The sequence below is a fragment of the Myiozetetes cayanensis genome, unplaced genomic scaffold (assembly GCF_022539395.1).
Source record: "Myiozetetes cayanensis isolate MyiCay16 unplaced genomic scaffold, myiCay2020 scf29, whole genome shotgun sequence".
NCBI lineage: Eukaryota > Metazoa > Chordata > Aves > Passeriformes > Tyrannidae > Myiozetetes > Myiozetetes cayanensis.
In genome coordinates this window covers 502,366-519,303 of record NW_026087510.1, presented here as the reverse complement: position 1 = coordinate 519,303, position 16,938 = coordinate 502,366, and the positions used below count along the sequence as shown (strand labels likewise).

Here is a 16,938-nt window from a genome sequence, read left to right as displayed (position 1 = left end):
CCATATGTGGGTGGTGTTCATGGCAGGTGTGGGTAGACAGGTGCATGGCAGCATCCTGATGTTCTGCAAGCAAACTGTCAAGGTCTTAAGGGGCAATTTTGTCCACCTCTGATGATGCAAAGAGCAAAACACCTTGCCTGGGTGTTGGTGTGTCCCCTGGGATATGCAGAAGAGGGATTTCCATCCCGGAAGAGAAGCAAAATCAGGCAACTCAAAGGCAGCTTTTTCTAAGTGTTACAGATATCAAGATTTTGGATGATGACCTGTCACCAAGGGAAGAAGAAATGACAAAGCTCATACTACTGCTTTCCTAAAAAAAGCAAGAAGTGGTTTCAAGATGGAGTAAAATTCCACACCTTTTGTGCCCCATTTCAGCTTGTGGAGGAGAGTTTTGCGACGTCCCTAAACCAGGAGTCCGTGGAGTGCCCTCCAAAATATTCGCAGGCCATGCAACCCCCTTTTGCAGATTACTTAAACCCATTTTGCAATAACCTGTAGTCAAGAACACAATTGACTCTGGGACAAACAATCAAAAAAGCCCCAAACCAACCAATGTTTTGGATTATTTCAGTTTTGGATTATTTCAGTTTTGGGACTAACAACACATCTGATGCTGTGGTACACCAACCAACTCCCACTGCATTAAACTATGTAAAAATGGGTGTAATCATCTAGCAGGAGGAGAGAAATGAAGCCAGGTGAGGCAAAAAAAAGTCTAAAAATTTTGGGGAAGGAAAACCTATTTCTACATCTATCCAGTGAAACACTTTCACCAAATAGTGCAACAAATCTGTCCACACTGGTTGTTTTCACTGGGGTTTTTTGTGGTTTCTTAAATAAAAACCCCATAGTAATCATGTTCTTTGGGCATAATTGGAGCAACTCTTGCTGCCAAGGTAAAATTTGGCCATGGGCAGTTGTACTCATCCCACGTATAACCTTGCTGCACTTGATATGTTCATATTCATATTCATCTACAGCCGTATTTTTCTATATCTATATCTGTAGTTATATCTGTATCTCTGTGTGTGTGGGTTTGCCCTATTTCTAGTACATATCTGTACGTATATGTTCTATCCAATACCCAGAACTCCTCCAAAAGCTGTCCAGGTCGCTCAGTGTGGAACACCTGCATCAAGACAGAGGAGACCTTTAATATGCTGCTGAAGAATCACCATTCCTGTTGGTGGGAGGCACTAGCCAAAGGGAATTTTGGGTGAAAAAGTCTTGCAGTGCCCAAAACACATTTCCACCTGTTCTTGAGCTGACACTTTCTCCCTGTTTACATTGTCCTTTTTCTCTTTGTTATTTTTTTCAGTGTTAGATGGTTTGGGTTTTTTTTTTAAGGCCACTGACTGGCCGGAAATTGGTGATGGCAAAGCAGGGATGAAAAGGCCAGTGGCATTAGCTATCATTAGAATAAGAGTCATGTATTCCTCACTGCCAAGATGCACATAATTAGAAATTAGAAAAAGGTCAGATCTCACCATTATCAACTCAATCAGCTGCCGAGTGCCACACAGTCAATTAATTCAGCATCTGTATTTTTTACAACCCTGCGCACGTACGCCGTCGGACTGTAACTCTTTATCCGGACAGATATACGACGCAGCGGAGCACGGACATAAAATGAGACCCTAAGCAAATGAGCTGAGATAATTGAGAGATTTATTTTTTATACATATATGTGTCAGGTCTTCCTGCCTTTGCCCTTGAATATTGACTTTCATGGCCGTTGAGCCCTGGGAGGATGCAGAAAAGCTGGGGCACGGCACCTCCACCTTGCGCTCTGCCTGCGCCAACTGCAGAGGAGGGGGGGTAAAGAGAAAAAAAAATAGTAAAAATAAAAACCCCAAACCAAAAAAAGAAAGATCTTTCCATCCACAACTCATCATCCCTGTTGTTCACTAACCAAAAATTCACTTTCTCTGTGGCGGAGCCACCCCTGGAGTTTGGCCCTGAATTTTTTCAGGATGTTTCTCAACCGTGGCGACTTGCAGTTTGTAAAGATGACCACTAAAATTTGCAAGTTAAAAACACCCTTTGAAATGCAAAGACGCTTTGTTACATAAAACAGGATTTATCGCCCCGGAGTGAATAGCTGAAATTTTATATATTATGCAAGATTTCAAACAGCAGCTATAAAACTTAAGGTTTCAGCTCGGGCTAGAGGAATGTTTTATGTGTAAATTTTTTAAGGTTTATGGGGTACGTTTTAATGAGGCCCAGGCTTTGCACCAGCAACAACTCACAGCTGAGTTGCAGCCCTGTAATCTTGTTAGAAGAAGTGGCCTCTGGAGAGTAACCAAACACTTTTCAACACCCAGGGTTTTGGTTTGGACTTTTTTTTTTGGGGGGGGGAGGGGAGGCAGGAAGGGGGCTGCTGGGAGTAATTCCCACGAAGGCAAAGGTGAATTTGGTGATTTGTTTTTCTTTTTTTCCTCTTTGAAATTTCAGAGGTACAATTGGTAGGGAAGGAAAAGAAATGCAGATGTGCAGACGGATGGGATGGGTTTTGGGTGAGAATATTGATTTTTTTTTTTTTGGTGTGTCGAGAAAGGAAATTAATTTATTTCTACCACAGGAATCAGTTCCACTGATTTTGGGTGAGAATACTGATTTTTGTTTGTTTTTCTTTCACCCCCCAGGGGACAGCATTATTTTAACTTTGCTGTTGTGTGCCCTTGCTTAGATGGTGAAGGCAATCCAGGTGCTGCGCATCCACCTCCTGGAGTTAGAGAAGGTCAATGAGTTGTGCAAGGACTTTTGCAATCGCTACATCACCTGCCTCAAAACCAAGATGCACAGTGACAACCTACTCAGGAATGACCTGGGGGGGCCCTACTCCCCCAACCCCTCCTCCATCAGCCTCCACCCCCAGGTAATTTCTTAAAATTCATCTCTAGTCTCCACTGTTGCAGCTTGGCCAACAGGCAAGTTGGGTCGACAAGGCTTCAGAACTGCTCTACAGCAGTTGTGGCCTCCTCAGAATCCATCCCCAATAACAAAAAAGGAAAACCTTTATCTTGCCCATATATCAAATGTGATTGCAGTGCTGCAATGATTTTTTTCTTTATTTTTAATTTTTGTATGGCCTTTTTTAGCATGGGTTTGGTAGAGCTGCAGTCCACAATGGTTGTGGCTCTGCAGAAAGGGGAGTGGAGGACTTCTCCTAAACTCTAATGCTGCAGCAGTGAAATGTGAGGGGAAGGAAGCCATGTATGGGAATATCAACAAGAAATCAACATTTTTTGTGACAAAATAGTATTTATTGTCAGGAGGGGCAGAGACATCGTAATTTTCTTTACTGCTTCTCTCTCCCTGTTTGTTTCAAGGCAGCCTAACAGATTTTTGGGTCTCAGATAACCCTTTTTGGCTTCACTGCTCTTTTTTGGGGCCTCAGCACATCTTACAGTTCTCCCCCGGCATGATGAACATTCCCTTCACTTCTTTTTTGCATAATTTGGATTTTAGCTGGAAGAATAAAACATTTGGTGCCTCAAGCGTAGTGGAAGAGTACAAGGAAATGTTCTATTTCTGAGAACTGCAGAAATAACAAATGAAGTGGCCAAACCAAGCTGCAACTGGGTGGCTTTGGGGGCAAAATAAGGGACTGTAACTTAATATTTGGAAAAGAACTTGCCCATGGGTTGGAGTTTTCACGTGCATCTGCAGTGCAGGGAATACATCTTGGTTGGTTGCATCCCAAATAACTTGATGCTATTTTGTGTGTGTCCCTAGGGGATCCGTCTCTCTCAGGCACTCACTTTTTGGGGGGAGAAAAATGAAGTTTAGGGTTGTACAATCCCACCAGAAATAACTGCAACCAACCCAAAATAACCCAGGCAGCTCCTGGGGTTCTCTCTGAAAAGGAGGCAGGTGGTGGGGTTTTTGGGGGTGTTTTAGAGAATTTTAAGGTGATAGAAAGAAAAAAAAAAACTTTTTTAGTAGCTCAGCTCCAGGTGCTGCAGAATTTGAAGCTCCCAGCACTATGAAGGAAAAAGCCCCCCAGAAAAGTTCCATTTCTTACTTGGGTTCCCTGAAAGCACCAAACCACTTAATCATTGATCTAAAAAACCCCATCCTCACTCTATTTTCTAATAATCTCTAGAAATGGACTTATTATCCCTTCGCTGCTTTATGGTAGCATTCCTTATGATCAAAATTAGCAAGACACTTGCATAAAAGAGAACAATAATTGCTCAACGAGCATCTCGTTTGTAATTTATTAGTTTCTATTATTGTGCATTGCCATGGCAACAGCTCACATCCCGGGTGATGAGAGAGATGTTAGATATGAGCCGACGAAGCTCCCGGTCCCAGCAAATGGAGATGCACATTTTTTTATCAGTAATTTTCATGAAAATAATAAGTGAGGGAGTTAATGAGATGGAAAGCCGTCCTGTGGCTATTGTGGTGTTTTTTTTTTTTCCCCCCCTCTCTCCTTTCCTCTTTTTTTTTTTTTTTTTTTTTTTTTCAAAGTGTTGATCTAATTAGAATGCATTGGTCAGGAAAAGTAATGAGGATTTAGTGCCTCACAAAGAGGTGGGGATCATATCAGAAAATTAACACAAGTCTTTGGAAAATAATCAGGCCCGTGGAGAGGTACCAAGCTGCCTCTGATTCCTGCAAACCCGGAGCCGCTGATGTTTCCCTTCCGGGCAAGAATTGAAAGTTGAGGAATTCAAGTGAGGATTTGCAAGCAGTTGCTAAATAAATGGGAACACACCCAGGAAAGACCCAGCTGGAAGGGAAATGTTCACTTAACAACTAAGGGATTTTCAGAAGCTGAAATATTCACAGTGATGGACCAGAAGGAGCCACAGTCTCATCTGACCATTGGATGAGGATGAGATGCCGTTGACAATACAATGACAAATATTTTCTAACTGTCCAACTAAGCAACAACCTTAAACTCATTGAGTTTGCATGGATAAGGCTTAAAAAACCAGCGTGGAAATACTCTATATCCCTCAGTTGAGTTTTAAGGGCTGAGGGTGCCCCAGAGAGCAGAAAATTCGTGGGATCGGTGTTTAAAAAATGGCAAGTGGGATGATTTCTCTCATTATTGACCTATTTGTCTCATGCTGAGGGCAGGTGCAAGAGCAAATGGGCCATTAATTTAGGATTTTTAAAAAAAGTCTAAATAACAAAATACAATTAATATCAATGAATGAGGTTTCTCAGCAAATAGGTTTTGTTGGGGTTTGGGAGGAGTGACAATCATTCTGTGAGGAGATACCCCAAGTTTGTCATGAAAGTGAAATATTTTTGGTTTTTTCAAAGTTTTTTACCACAGGACAGCATACTTAAAAAAATATGGATACACAACAACAATAATGTCAAACAAAACTGGGAAAACAATGTCTGGAGCTGTCAAAATGTCATCACAGGACCATCACTGTTGGATTTCCCTGGTGTATCCAAAAAGGCCCTTGGCCTGGTGTTATTTGTGCTTTCTAAGATGGAAAAGAGATGCAAGAAATTCTGGAATTGTAAAAAATGCTTGGAGATGATGAAATAGGAGAGACTCTTGCTTAGATCTTCTTATTCACCAAGTCTAGAGAGGACTCCTGGTGTTGGCCAAGTTTGTGTGACAAGTTATGGGTTTTCCCATGTGATGCACCTTCCCTGAACCTTCATCACCTTACAGATGTTTTTCTACCCCATTTTCTCCCTTACTTTCTCATTTGGTGCTGTGCTTTGTTTTGTGGAGGAGTTGCAGCCTCTATGTCCTGCAAGTCCACCAAGAAATTCCCCTTCTTCCATTTCTGATGGTTGTTCTTCACTTGGCTTCATTCCTCTCCCTTGAGTCCATATCAGGCCTTTTTTAATCCCCTCCCTTCATTTAATAAATATTTTTTGGGTTTTTCAGACAGAGGTCTTTCATGGTGGAATCCTCCCTTAACCAACTCAATGCTTAAAGTAACTCCAACTTCCCTTTGACACCAAGGGGTCCTCACTGTTCTCCACTTGTAAGAAAAAAACCACCACAAAACCAATCCCATCAGGAACCCCAGCACTGCCAGGGACATTTAAATTGAATCAGTTTCTGCATTTTTCAATTCTTGTTTCAGATTGTCAATGGTTAAATGGGCATTTTCAGGACAGCATTTCTTCTTCTCCTCCAATTCCTTCGCCACAGAATCATGGAATGGTTTGGGTTGGAAGGGACCTAAAACGTTCATCTCATTCCAATCCCCTGCCATGGGTGGGGGTGGTTGGAGGCTGATGGGTTAGTAAAACTCAGTGCAATGCTTCTCTATATAGATCTTGATTTATACAGGTTTTCCCTGCAGACAAGCCTGGATTTCTCTGTTATTTAAAGCCAACTCTTTTCCTATCTCCATCTCCGCCCTTCCATTCACGAAGGAGCCTTATGAATCATCTTTACTTGAGTTTGAGTGTGACCAGCTCTTTCTCAGCAAACCCATGGGTTTCTTTTCTCTCCAACTAATCATAGCTTCCCCCAGCACAAATAATTTTCAAAAAGTTAGGATGAGGCAGACATTTTTAGGCATCATGTGCCACAAGAAAATAAATGTCTGTGTCATAAAGTGCAAGAAGAACAACAACTCAATAACACTGAATTTTAGCACTTACTTACACTTGGGCACTTGGATATTTGCCTTACTGAAAGAAATGGTATGTTAGTATGTTTTTGTGCAATGCAATATATGTCCCAGGTCTTTTTCTTCACCAAAGTGACTTTTAATTCAGAGAAATTGTGTCTTGCCATTGGTCAGTGCTGAGATGTGGATCTGCAGAGACCCCTAGTGATGCATTTTTTCACACTCAGGTTTCAAAATTGCCAAAAACGTTTCAGCTTGAGGGTGGGGAGGCCCTGGCACAGGTTACCCGGAGAAGTTGTGGTTGCCCCATCCCTGGAATTGTCCAAGGCCAGGATGGACAGGGCTTGGAGCAGTGTGGGCTGGTGGAAGGTGTCCCCGCCCATGGCAGGGGATTGGAATGAGCTGGTCTTTAAGATCTCTTCCCACCCAACCCACTCTAGAATTGAATGAACTTCTTTGAGTCTCAAAATATAAAATATTTTCCACTGCATCAGAACTACCAAGTGTGATAGAAGTTGGCTGACATTTGCAATCTGAGGCAATTAGTATGCAAAATGTATTTTAAAAAATAAATCTTCTTGGAGATATCTATCTGTATTTATTTTAAGGCAGAACCTCCACTTGCATTGGTTCCCCTTGTTTTCACAGTTCTGTTGCAGAACACCATGAATTTCTTTAATGTCTTTTTCTAATAATTACCAATATTCTGCCTTTTTGGACACCACTGAGATGGTGTTTTGGGACAGCTTTCCTCTACACCACAAAAAAATTGCAATTTTTGTCATCATAAAATCCTGTTGAAAGTGGCTTTGACCACTGTATCTGGAAACAGCAGTTTCAATTTTGTGATATTTCAAATGATTTCTTACCAATGCACTTCCAAAAATAGTCTTGCAGATGCCCTTCTTTAGGAAGAATCATGGAAAAACAAGGCAGAAGAAGGAAGTTAGAGGTCTTCAGGCTGCTCCAAATCTCTGGTTGACCTTGGCTGTATCTGGCTGCTTTTTGAGGTTCTCCTGGATCATGCTTGGTTTTCTATGAATATTTCCACCGTGTTTGTTAGCCAGATGCTTAGCAAGAGTCAAGTCCAAGTGTGTGCAAAAAAGACTGGATGCTGAGAAATCCTCAGTTTTGAAACTGAAAACCACGTCCCCCAGAGGACTGGAGGTGGGGAAGGAACACTAAAAGAAAAAAAAAGTACAAGTATTTTGTGGTTGTATTTGCTTTTTTTTTAAATTAATTCAGCTATGAAAAGAGTTGTCTGGCAGGTGAGTGAAAATTTCGCGGCAACTGCAGGAAAATTTCCAGATAAATAATATTCAGATCATCAATGGGGAGGACAAAAATAACTTGTAGCAGAGGCATTGGGTCCAAAGTTTTGGGCTTGGCATTGCAATGAAAATGCAGTAAGGTGTTTTAATAGCAAAACCATGAAGTTTATTGAGAACCTTGACTGATAGGGAAAAAGCTGCATGAACGCAATGGAGAAAAAGGAGGAAAAAGGAACAGATCTCACATTTCCCTCCCCACCCCAGCAATGGGAAATGCATCAGTGTGGACACAGAGTGCCCCAGCTCGCTGTGGAATGGCACACCCAGGGCTTGATGTAAAATTAATTGGTTGGTGCATTCAGATTCCCATCCCTGTTGCTCTGTTGGATGGAGAAAAGGAGCTGCATCTTCTGGTCTATCCTGATTTTTTTTTCCCTTTCATTTTTCCTTATGGGAAATAGTGGTTGCATAAAGAAGGTGAGTGTGGGTAAGATGTTAAATGGGAGCCTGGCAGAGCATAAATCCTTATTTTTCTGTCTCTTTCTTGTGGTTGCAACAAACTGAAAAATCCCCTTTTGTCTGCACTTTCGCCTGTTAAACCACAGGAACATGAAAAGAGCGATGGGGCAAAGTTATTGTACGGGCAAAAATATACAAAATTCACGGGTTTCATGTTTTTCTCCTCCCCTGCAGGAGATGCTGCAGAGCTCTCCGGCAGCCCTGCCACCCGCGTCCAACCCTCCGCCGGGCATTGTGGTGCCAGCGGCCGCGCTGCCGCCCGGCAACCTGGCCATGAGCACCGCCAGTGGCTCCCCCGCCGTGCCAGGTAGGGCCCACGGGGAAGGCTGGGTGGGCAGGTAGAAATTTGGGGGAGTTCAGCACCATCACAAATGTTTCCTTCCCTAGGTGGAGCCTTGTACCAGCCTGTGACGATGGTGACGTCGCAGGGCCAGGTCCTTGCCCAAGCCATCGCCCCCGGTGCCCTGCAGATCCCCAACGCCCAGGTGAGACCTTCCCACTCCAAATCCCCCTTTTACCCAGTGCTTGGGACTTCAGCAAGCAAAGTCCACCAGTTTCCTCCATGAATTCATGGAATGTGCTGAGTTGGAATTCAACCCTTGGAGCATCCTAAATTTTTAATTAGCACGAAACATTGATTAAATCCATCTGCCAGGTTCCTTTGGGGTAGCTAACGAATTATAGCAATGATCTAAGTTGTTACAGCAATACTTATATTATTGTTATAAAATATTACAATATATAATATATAACAATGCACATATTATATTGTGCAATATAAAATAATAATTAAAATATGATATAATGCATAATAGAAGATTCTATTCTATATGCTATATTATATATTGTAAATGATATATTCTATATTAATTGTATACTATATATTATAGGATAGGATAGGATGGAAAAGGATATGTTGGGATGGGATAGGATAGGATAGATGTTATTATAACAGTGATATATATTGCAATCTAGGATCACTGGCATTGCCTGTCCAGTACAGTAATCAAAGTTTGTGAGAAAGGCTTGGTTTTTTCCCTTGCTTTCTAGATTTGGAGATATTTTTTAGCCATTTCCTCTGGTTTTATTCCACTTTTGGTTTTGGGAGTTTTTTTTTTTGACATTGCAGTGAACTACAAAGGGTTTCCCTGCATTCTTGCAAGAAGACAATGAATTCTTCTTAACCTCCATTCCCCAGGAATTTTGGGGAAAAAAACCCCATCCATTTCTGCTGTGCTACTTCCCAGGGGCCAAGCAGCAAAAATCCTGCCCCCCCCCCCCCAATTTTTCTGAAATACTCCGTTTTAGTTGCAGGAACCTCTTACAGAACAATCAATAAATGACACTTTGGAAAGCAGTGGCAGCTCCCTGGCAGGTTTTATTGCCTGTGCAATGCTTTAAGAAAAAATTCTCTCTTTAATATCTCTCCATCACAGGTTTAAATCTTGCAGCAAAATCCTCTGTGGTGGGAAAAACATGCGCACAGGGAATATTGGGGCAGGGAGAGAGCCCCGGACAAGCACCTCCGGATGCTCTTCCTGTGCCGCCAGCATGATTTATTCAGCTGGAGCCCAGGGGAATCACAGGGACCTGCTGGCCTGATGTTTAATTCATCCAGGAGAAGTGTTTTGATGAAGAGGTGGAAAAAAAACCTCCCTTTTTAACTCAAGTGCTTAGATTTCAGTTCGGTTCCTGCATCCTCATTAAAACTTCTCTTGCAGCAAGATGCTTATTTTTAATTTTGGGGGAGGAAAAAAGCAAATTTTGGCTCAATGGACATCTTCCTCCTTGTGGTGGGAAAGGGCATCCTTCTTGGGGTGGAATCAGCTGGGTGAGAACCCTGGATTTGCAGAGGGTTAGTGAGTGGCAGGGTTTTAACTTTCGGTTGAGAAAATAATCTTTTTATGACGTTTGAGTTTATTTTCATTGCTTTTTTAAGGTAAAAGTGTTTTCCTCTTAAATCGCACATTGAAATTGGTTGTGTCTTCATCACTGCGGTCCCCAACTATGCCATTGTCCCTTGCAAAACATTAACAAAAAAGTGGAGATAAAAAATACAGATCCTGGGAGAAAATGTGCATTTAATGCAAATGTGGTGGAGGGGGAAGTGGGTTTTAGGTGCTCCCTGTAAGTGCACTCATCCCACCCACAATTTGGGTTGGCTTTGCTCATTTCTTTGTTGGTTTTGTTCATTTTTTTTGACAGTTTTGGTCATTTGTGGGGTTACCGATGGCCATTTTCAACCAGTTCTCTCCCTATTCCTGTCCCCTGACAGGTGAACCTGGATCTTACCTCCCTCCTTGACGGTGAGGACAAGAAGTCCAAGAACAAACGGGGCGTCCTGCCCAAACATGCCACCAACATCATGCGCTCATGGCTCTTCCAGCATCTCATGGTGAGCACCACAGTCACCAAAACACCCTGCAAGCTGGGGGAAAAAAGCCCCAAAATGTTCAAATCCAGGTGGTGGTTTGTCTGAATCTGTATTCAGAGGCATAAAGTGGCTGTGCTTGTATTTTTGTAGTATTTTGGGCATGACCATTTTCACTGCAGGTGAAAAAACCATTCCCTTAAGGCACGAAGAAGTGAACAAAACTAGAAAGGGGTTTCCCTGAACTTTTGCAGATGGATAATAAAGCATTTTTTTACAGTGAACAGCTCCAGAGTACCCTTTCCTATCAGGCTGAAATGTGAAAGCTGCCTCACAGGTAGGGCTGTGGCACATCAGTCATCAGTCAAAATGCAGAATTACAAAGTCACCCCATTTTGGGGGGATTGGAGATGGAGATAAGCTTAGATGCAACCTGGATATTTTCATGCAAGAAGATTTCTCTCCCATCAGTGGGGCCTGGAGAAAGGCAAAATGCTAAAAATCCCACCCCTTTTTCCTGCATAATTCAGCCAAGAAATCTCTTGGAAACTGATTGCAAAGACTTGCTCTCCAGGAAGGTGGGAGATCCCCAAGGCATCAGCAATGCAGCTCCAAGCAGCTCCAAGGAGCAACTTGTGGAAAAACCTCAGCCAGGACGTGGAGCAGCAGCAGGTTCGGGACTTCCCAGCCTTTTTTTTTTAATGGGAAATTTTGGATTTACTGGGTTGAGGACAGGAGTATTGCAGTGTTGGGCTGCCCTCCCAACATCTCCCGCGTTTCTGGAGGGCAGAAGTGCAGGTTTGCAAACACAAAAAAGGATTTAGAAGACTAGAAACTGAGAAGCCATTTTCTGCCAGGTGCCAGGAGAACCCCATGGTCTGAGATTTCCAAAGCAGGATTGAAAAAACTAAAAGAAATTCTCCTAGTGGGGGGTTGGACCTTTGCTCTCAGCTTGATCAGAAGAAACTTTGGCTTCTCCATGGGATTTCTGCATCTGGCATCATGGATAATGTGGTTTGTAACCAAATAGCATCTATGCTTATCATCTTGGAAGTTTTGGAGCACCAGCAGCAAGAAAGAATGTTGGCAATAATATACCAAAAATGGGATACTTCTGCCAAAAAAAGGAGCCTTTTTTAACAACTACGGCTCTGGTGGGACATGAATCTCCAGTGTGCACTGACTTTGGGTGGTTTTGTCAAGGAAATCACACTGGTTTGGGGGTAACAGCTAGAAAACAAGTCACTGCAATCAACACTGTCACTGGCTTGAGGCTCCAAAATGTGACACGTGGGGCAGGTTTGATAATTTCGTTTTTGGGGGTGGAAAGGAGGATTTTAGCATGGCGGGGAGGAGGTTGCTGAAGCTTTGAGTGCTGGTGGTCTCCCAGTGCAGATGACTCAGGGTTTTATTGGTGCCTCTAACATTGTGGGTCTTGGTGGGTTTTGAAGCCAAATTCCCACCTTCACCAACAACCATAATTAGAAAATCGCTTAATTTTCTTTTAAAAAAATGAACATTTTCCTTGAAGGAAAAGCCTTTGATGGAAAGTCTTGGGAAAGCCCTAAGGACATGAGGGAAATCTTGATGCCTTTGGATGCCATCCTTCAACCATGCATCTTGCAAATGCAAGGACCCACCAAATTTAGGGGGGGGAAATAATAAAAAAAAAAGGCGGATTTTAATTATTTTTTTCATTCAGGTCCACTTGTTTGCATGCAGGGATTTCATTTTGCTGCCCCATCCCTGTTTTTTTTCCAGCACCCCTACCCCACAGAGGATGAGAAGAGGCAAATTGCTGCCCAAACCAACCTGACCCTCTTGCAAGTCAACAACTGGTGAGTGCATTGGTGACCTGCTTGTTGGCTTTAGGACTTTTTTTTCACACTATTTTGGTGCTGTGTACTACTTTTTTGGGGGTAACTTGGGTGGTTAGGGCCAATTTTTGGGGTCTCCTGCATAGGACCAAGAGTTGGACTCAATGATCCTGGTAAGTCCCTTCTAACTCAGCATAATCTATAATTCTGTGATTTCTGGGATACAAGAAACGTGTTCGGTGCAGCATTGTTTTGTGAGGTCTCAGTGCCCTCTCCTGGCAAATCCAGTGTGTAGCATCTTCCCACTCAGCTGGAAAAATTAATGCAGTGGTATAATGTGCCACAGGCAGATGGAATAGAGTCAACCCCCCCCAGCGAAGTTACTTTTGAGAAGGTTTTCTATTGTAACTCATTGATTTGCCGTAACATCTCGTGTTGGTGTAACGAGTGCTCAGTGCTGGTGTAACGACTCACATTTACTCCAGTGCTCTCCCTTTTCCATGGAAAGGTTCATAAATGCCCGGAGACGCATCCTGCAGCCCATGCTCGATGCCAGCAACCCGGATCCTGCCCCCAAAGCCAAGAAAATCAAATCCCAGCACCGGCCCACGCAGAGGTTCTGGCCCAACTCCATTGCTGCCGGGGTCCTGCAGCAGCAGGGCGGCAATTCAGGGACAAATCCTGACGGTAAGGACAAGCCCCAGTGCCCCCTGCCCTTCCAGGAAGGAGTGGCCATGCATTAAGTGATGGCCTTAATTAGTAATTAAGGACTTTTAGAGCCCTTTGTTACACTGTGAGGAAAAACATGTGGCCCGTGCAAGTAGTTCCTTCCAGTTGGCCATCACAAGGCATTAGCAATGGGGCACTCCCATCCCCTTGGCACAGGAACTGCCGTTGGCAATCACTCACTTGGGAATTGGGGTATCTGCTGAGGTGCTGGGAAGGGGGAAAAGGGCGAAATAAAGAGAGGAGAGGAAGGGAGAGGAGAGGAGAGCAGAGCAGGATCAGAGATGGAGAGATGGAGAGGAGGAGTATAGATGCTGAAAATGGAAAGAATAGAGAAGATTAAGATCAGATGACAGATGAGACAAGGCATAAAGAGAGATGAACAGAGAACAGATGAGGAAAATGAAGAGGAGAGAAGAGGTGAAGAGAGCAGAGATGAGCATAGACCAGGCAAGATGAGAAGACAAGAAGAGTGGAATATGAGAGTTAAGAGAAGATGAAGACAAGATCTGCCCAACCAATTTGGGCATCTACTTGCTCAGAAGTGAAGGTCTCTTGTCATTTAATGACAATACATTAGCTAGAAAAATTAAGACTTGGACACTGAGGTGTGATTGGTGCAGGTGGGACACACTACAGGGTGCTCTCTGAGCTTTTCACTTGATTTATTCCTGATTTATGCACTTTTTTTGTCCTTTTTTGTATTAGTTGGGGAATCCTTATTTCTTTATTTTTTTAAATTTCAGGCTCGCTCAGCATGGACAACCTCCAACCCCTTTCATCGGCCACGGCCACCATGGCCATGCAGCAGGCCATGCTGGCAGCCCACGAGGACTCCCTGGACGGCACTGAGGAAGAAGAGGAGGATGAGGAGGACGAGGACGAGATGGAGGAGGAGGAGGAAGAGGAGGAAGAGCTGGAGGAAGAGCCCGGTGGCCTCCCAGCAGCACCTGGCACTGATCTCGGCTTGGACCACAGTGACTCGCTGGAATAGCTCCTCCTGCAGCCACCCCAAATCACTGACACCACCAGACACAAAATTCCCTCCCTCAAAATGCCAAAATCAAACAAAAAAGGCAAGAACAAAAAAATTCGCGAGAGAAAAGCAAACTGGCGGCGCCGGTGGCTGCCCCGGCTGCGCACAGGAGCACGGGCACCACCCTGCCAGCGCGTGGAAGTGAAAGACACATGTTTACAAGGCACATATTGTGGCCAAATTAATCTTTTATTTCAGGTTTTATCTTTCATTTTCCCCTTCATTTTTTTGGTGAAGCAGAAACGTTTTTAGGGAACGGTGTTTCCCCCGCGCGATGCTCGGATGCCGTTGGGCGACGGCAGGTTTTCTGCAGTGGGCCACCCCGTCCACCCCTTGGATTTCTTGGTGTGAAGGAAAACCACACCAACCCCAGGACTTAATGCTTTTTGGGTTTTTTTCCCCCAAGAAGATTATTCACAAGCATAAACATGGGCACAGAGGGGGAAGAGAAATAACCGGCGAGTGCAAGTTCTGCTGAATCTGAGGAGGGCTTGGTGCTCCACCCACTGGGTTGCCCAAACCCCCCCACTTTGCCCCCAGTGCTGCGGCTGTTTGGTGACTCCGGACACAACTTTCTGGAAAAGGGAGGACACTCCTCCAACTCCTTTAATTTATGTGCTAAAACCCCATTGAATCTGGAAAAAAAAACCCAACTCACCCCATTCTCATCCTTAAGGGATGCAGAGCTGGGGCAAAGGCTGTTGGGAGTGAAACTTTTCCAAGGAGCTTTGGTGCTGATTCAGGAAAAAATAGGGAAAAAGATGAGTTTAAAAAATGCAAGATTTCACCCAGAATTGGATGGTGACCCCCTCCCCCCCCCGCCTGGGTTCGCATGGGTGGAAGGAATCTCAATATTGTTGCTTGAAAGATGGTTTCTCCCTGGAATTTTCCCTCCACGTGGGAAAATGGTGCAGTTTTAGCACCATGGGGGGAGGGCAACAGCCAAAACCCCTGAATTTGCATTCTTTTTTTTATTTCCAAATGCCAACAAAAGGGTCTGTTTCACCTTAAAACATGGCATGGGAGGAAAACGCAAAAGCAAAACAGGGCAAAAAATAAAGAAATTTTCTTCTGCAGGTTCCTGCTCTAAATGTAGGATTCTATAAGAAGGATAGTTTTCTTTGTGGCTTTTTGCCCGTATTGTCCTTTTTCTTTTTTTTTTTTTGGCTCTTAAAGGGTTGATTAAAAAAACCCAAACAGGAGCCAGGGTAAAAACCACGAATGATGCAATAGGCAGAAAAGCCTATTTTTCAGTACTGATCTGGTGTGAATGTAATCTGTAATTTCATAAAGGATTCATTGTAATTTAGTATTAATTCCAGGCCATTTATTATAAAGTGCTACGAGATGAGGGGTTGCAGCTGTATTTTCTTGGCAGCTTCTTCCTGTGAGCAGAGAAGATCCAAAATGCTGGAATAACTTCCCCACCCAATGGGTGAATGGACCCAAATTGGTAGTTAAGTGATGTGGAGAAAATTTGATTTATACTTCCTTAAGTACAGTGCCCCAAAAATGAGAGATGCCCCTCCACCCCAAGTGAGCTCCAACAGGATTTTGCCCACAAATTAATTATACCCCCCCCTCCCAAATCAGTGATGGTTACCCCAAAATGAGCTGTGTTCTCCAAAAATGAGTGATTCTTCCCCCAAAAGAGTGATCTTCCCTAAAACATTAAACACAACCCCAAAATGGGTGATGCTCAGCCCCAAAATGAGTTAACAGTCTCCAAAAATGAGGGATATTCTTCAAAATCCAGTGGTGATCCAAAAGGGGCAAATATCCCCCTGAAATGGGTGATTCTCCCCAAAATGAGTGTTCACCCCAGAATGTGTGATGTTCACCCAGAATGAGTTGTATTCTCCAAAAAGAATAATTCTCCCCCAAAAGAAGTGATGCTTCCCGAAGAGGAGTGACCCACCCCAGAAGGGGTGATGCTGCCTCAAAATATGTTGTGCTTTCCAAAAATGAGGGATGTGCCCCCAGCAAAAAGTAGTATTTTCCAGAAATGAATGAAGCTCTCCCCAAAAGAGGGATGCTCCTCCAAAATGAAGGGATTTTTTTTTCAAGTGGTACCCAGACATGATCTTCTCAAAACCATGACGTTTCCCCCAAATGAACAATTCTCCCCCAAAATGAGCAATAATCCCCCAAATTAGTGACATGCCCCCAAAACTGGTGATCCTCCTGGAAACGAGTGACTCTCTTATAAAAGTGCCTTCCACCAAAATGACTGATTCTGCCCTACAATGAACGACAACACTCCAAAAATGAGCAAAGAGTCCCCAAATTAGGGACTCTCTCCAAAAATGAGTGACAAACCCAAACCAGAGCAATTCTCCGCCAAAAGAAGCCCCCCCATTTCCTAAAAAGCCATTGCTAATTAATGTGTTGATATTTTGGGGGGGGAAAAAAGGTGATTTTTGCAGTTTTTAGCAGAAAATGGGGCTGCAGAAAAGTGTAAAAAAAAAAAGGGGAAAAAAATCTCTGAGAATGGAATTTCACTGAGTTGACTTTCACCCCTGGGATGCCGACAGCTGCAGCCACCTCTGAGCACCCAGCCGCTCATTAGCCAGAAATCTGCATATTTTATAGATTCCAGAATATTCATGAGCACTGCAGCAAAGTC

At 43.5% G+C, this 16,938-nt stretch overlaps 1 protein-coding gene across 5 annotated transcripts in view; it reads left to right on the top strand.

Annotated features, from left to right (window-relative positions):
* PKNOX2 (PBX/knotted 1 homeobox 2) overlaps nucleotides 1-16,791 on the top strand; it is an 81,995-nt gene extending 65,204 nt beyond the window's left edge. For all 5 annotated transcript variants that reach the window (XM_050322848.1, XM_050322851.1, XM_050322847.1 and 2 more), the window contains 7 exons: nucleotides 2,693-2,881; nucleotides 8,537-8,669; nucleotides 8,750-8,847; nucleotides 10,638-10,757; nucleotides 12,495-12,571; nucleotides 13,059-13,237; nucleotides 14,023-16,791. In XM_050322848.1, the coding sequence (XP_050178805.1) occupies nucleotides 2,693-2,881; nucleotides 8,537-8,669; nucleotides 8,750-8,847; nucleotides 10,638-10,757; nucleotides 12,495-12,571; nucleotides 13,059-13,237; nucleotides 14,023-14,270 (1,044 nt within the window). In that variant the 3' untranslated portion in view covers nucleotides 14,271-16,791. The remainder of the gene's footprint in view (nucleotides 1-2,692; nucleotides 2,882-8,536; nucleotides 8,670-8,749; nucleotides 8,848-10,637; nucleotides 10,758-12,494; nucleotides 12,572-13,058; nucleotides 13,238-14,022) is intronic.
* The last annotated feature ends 147 nt before the right edge of the window (nucleotides 16,792-16,938 follow it).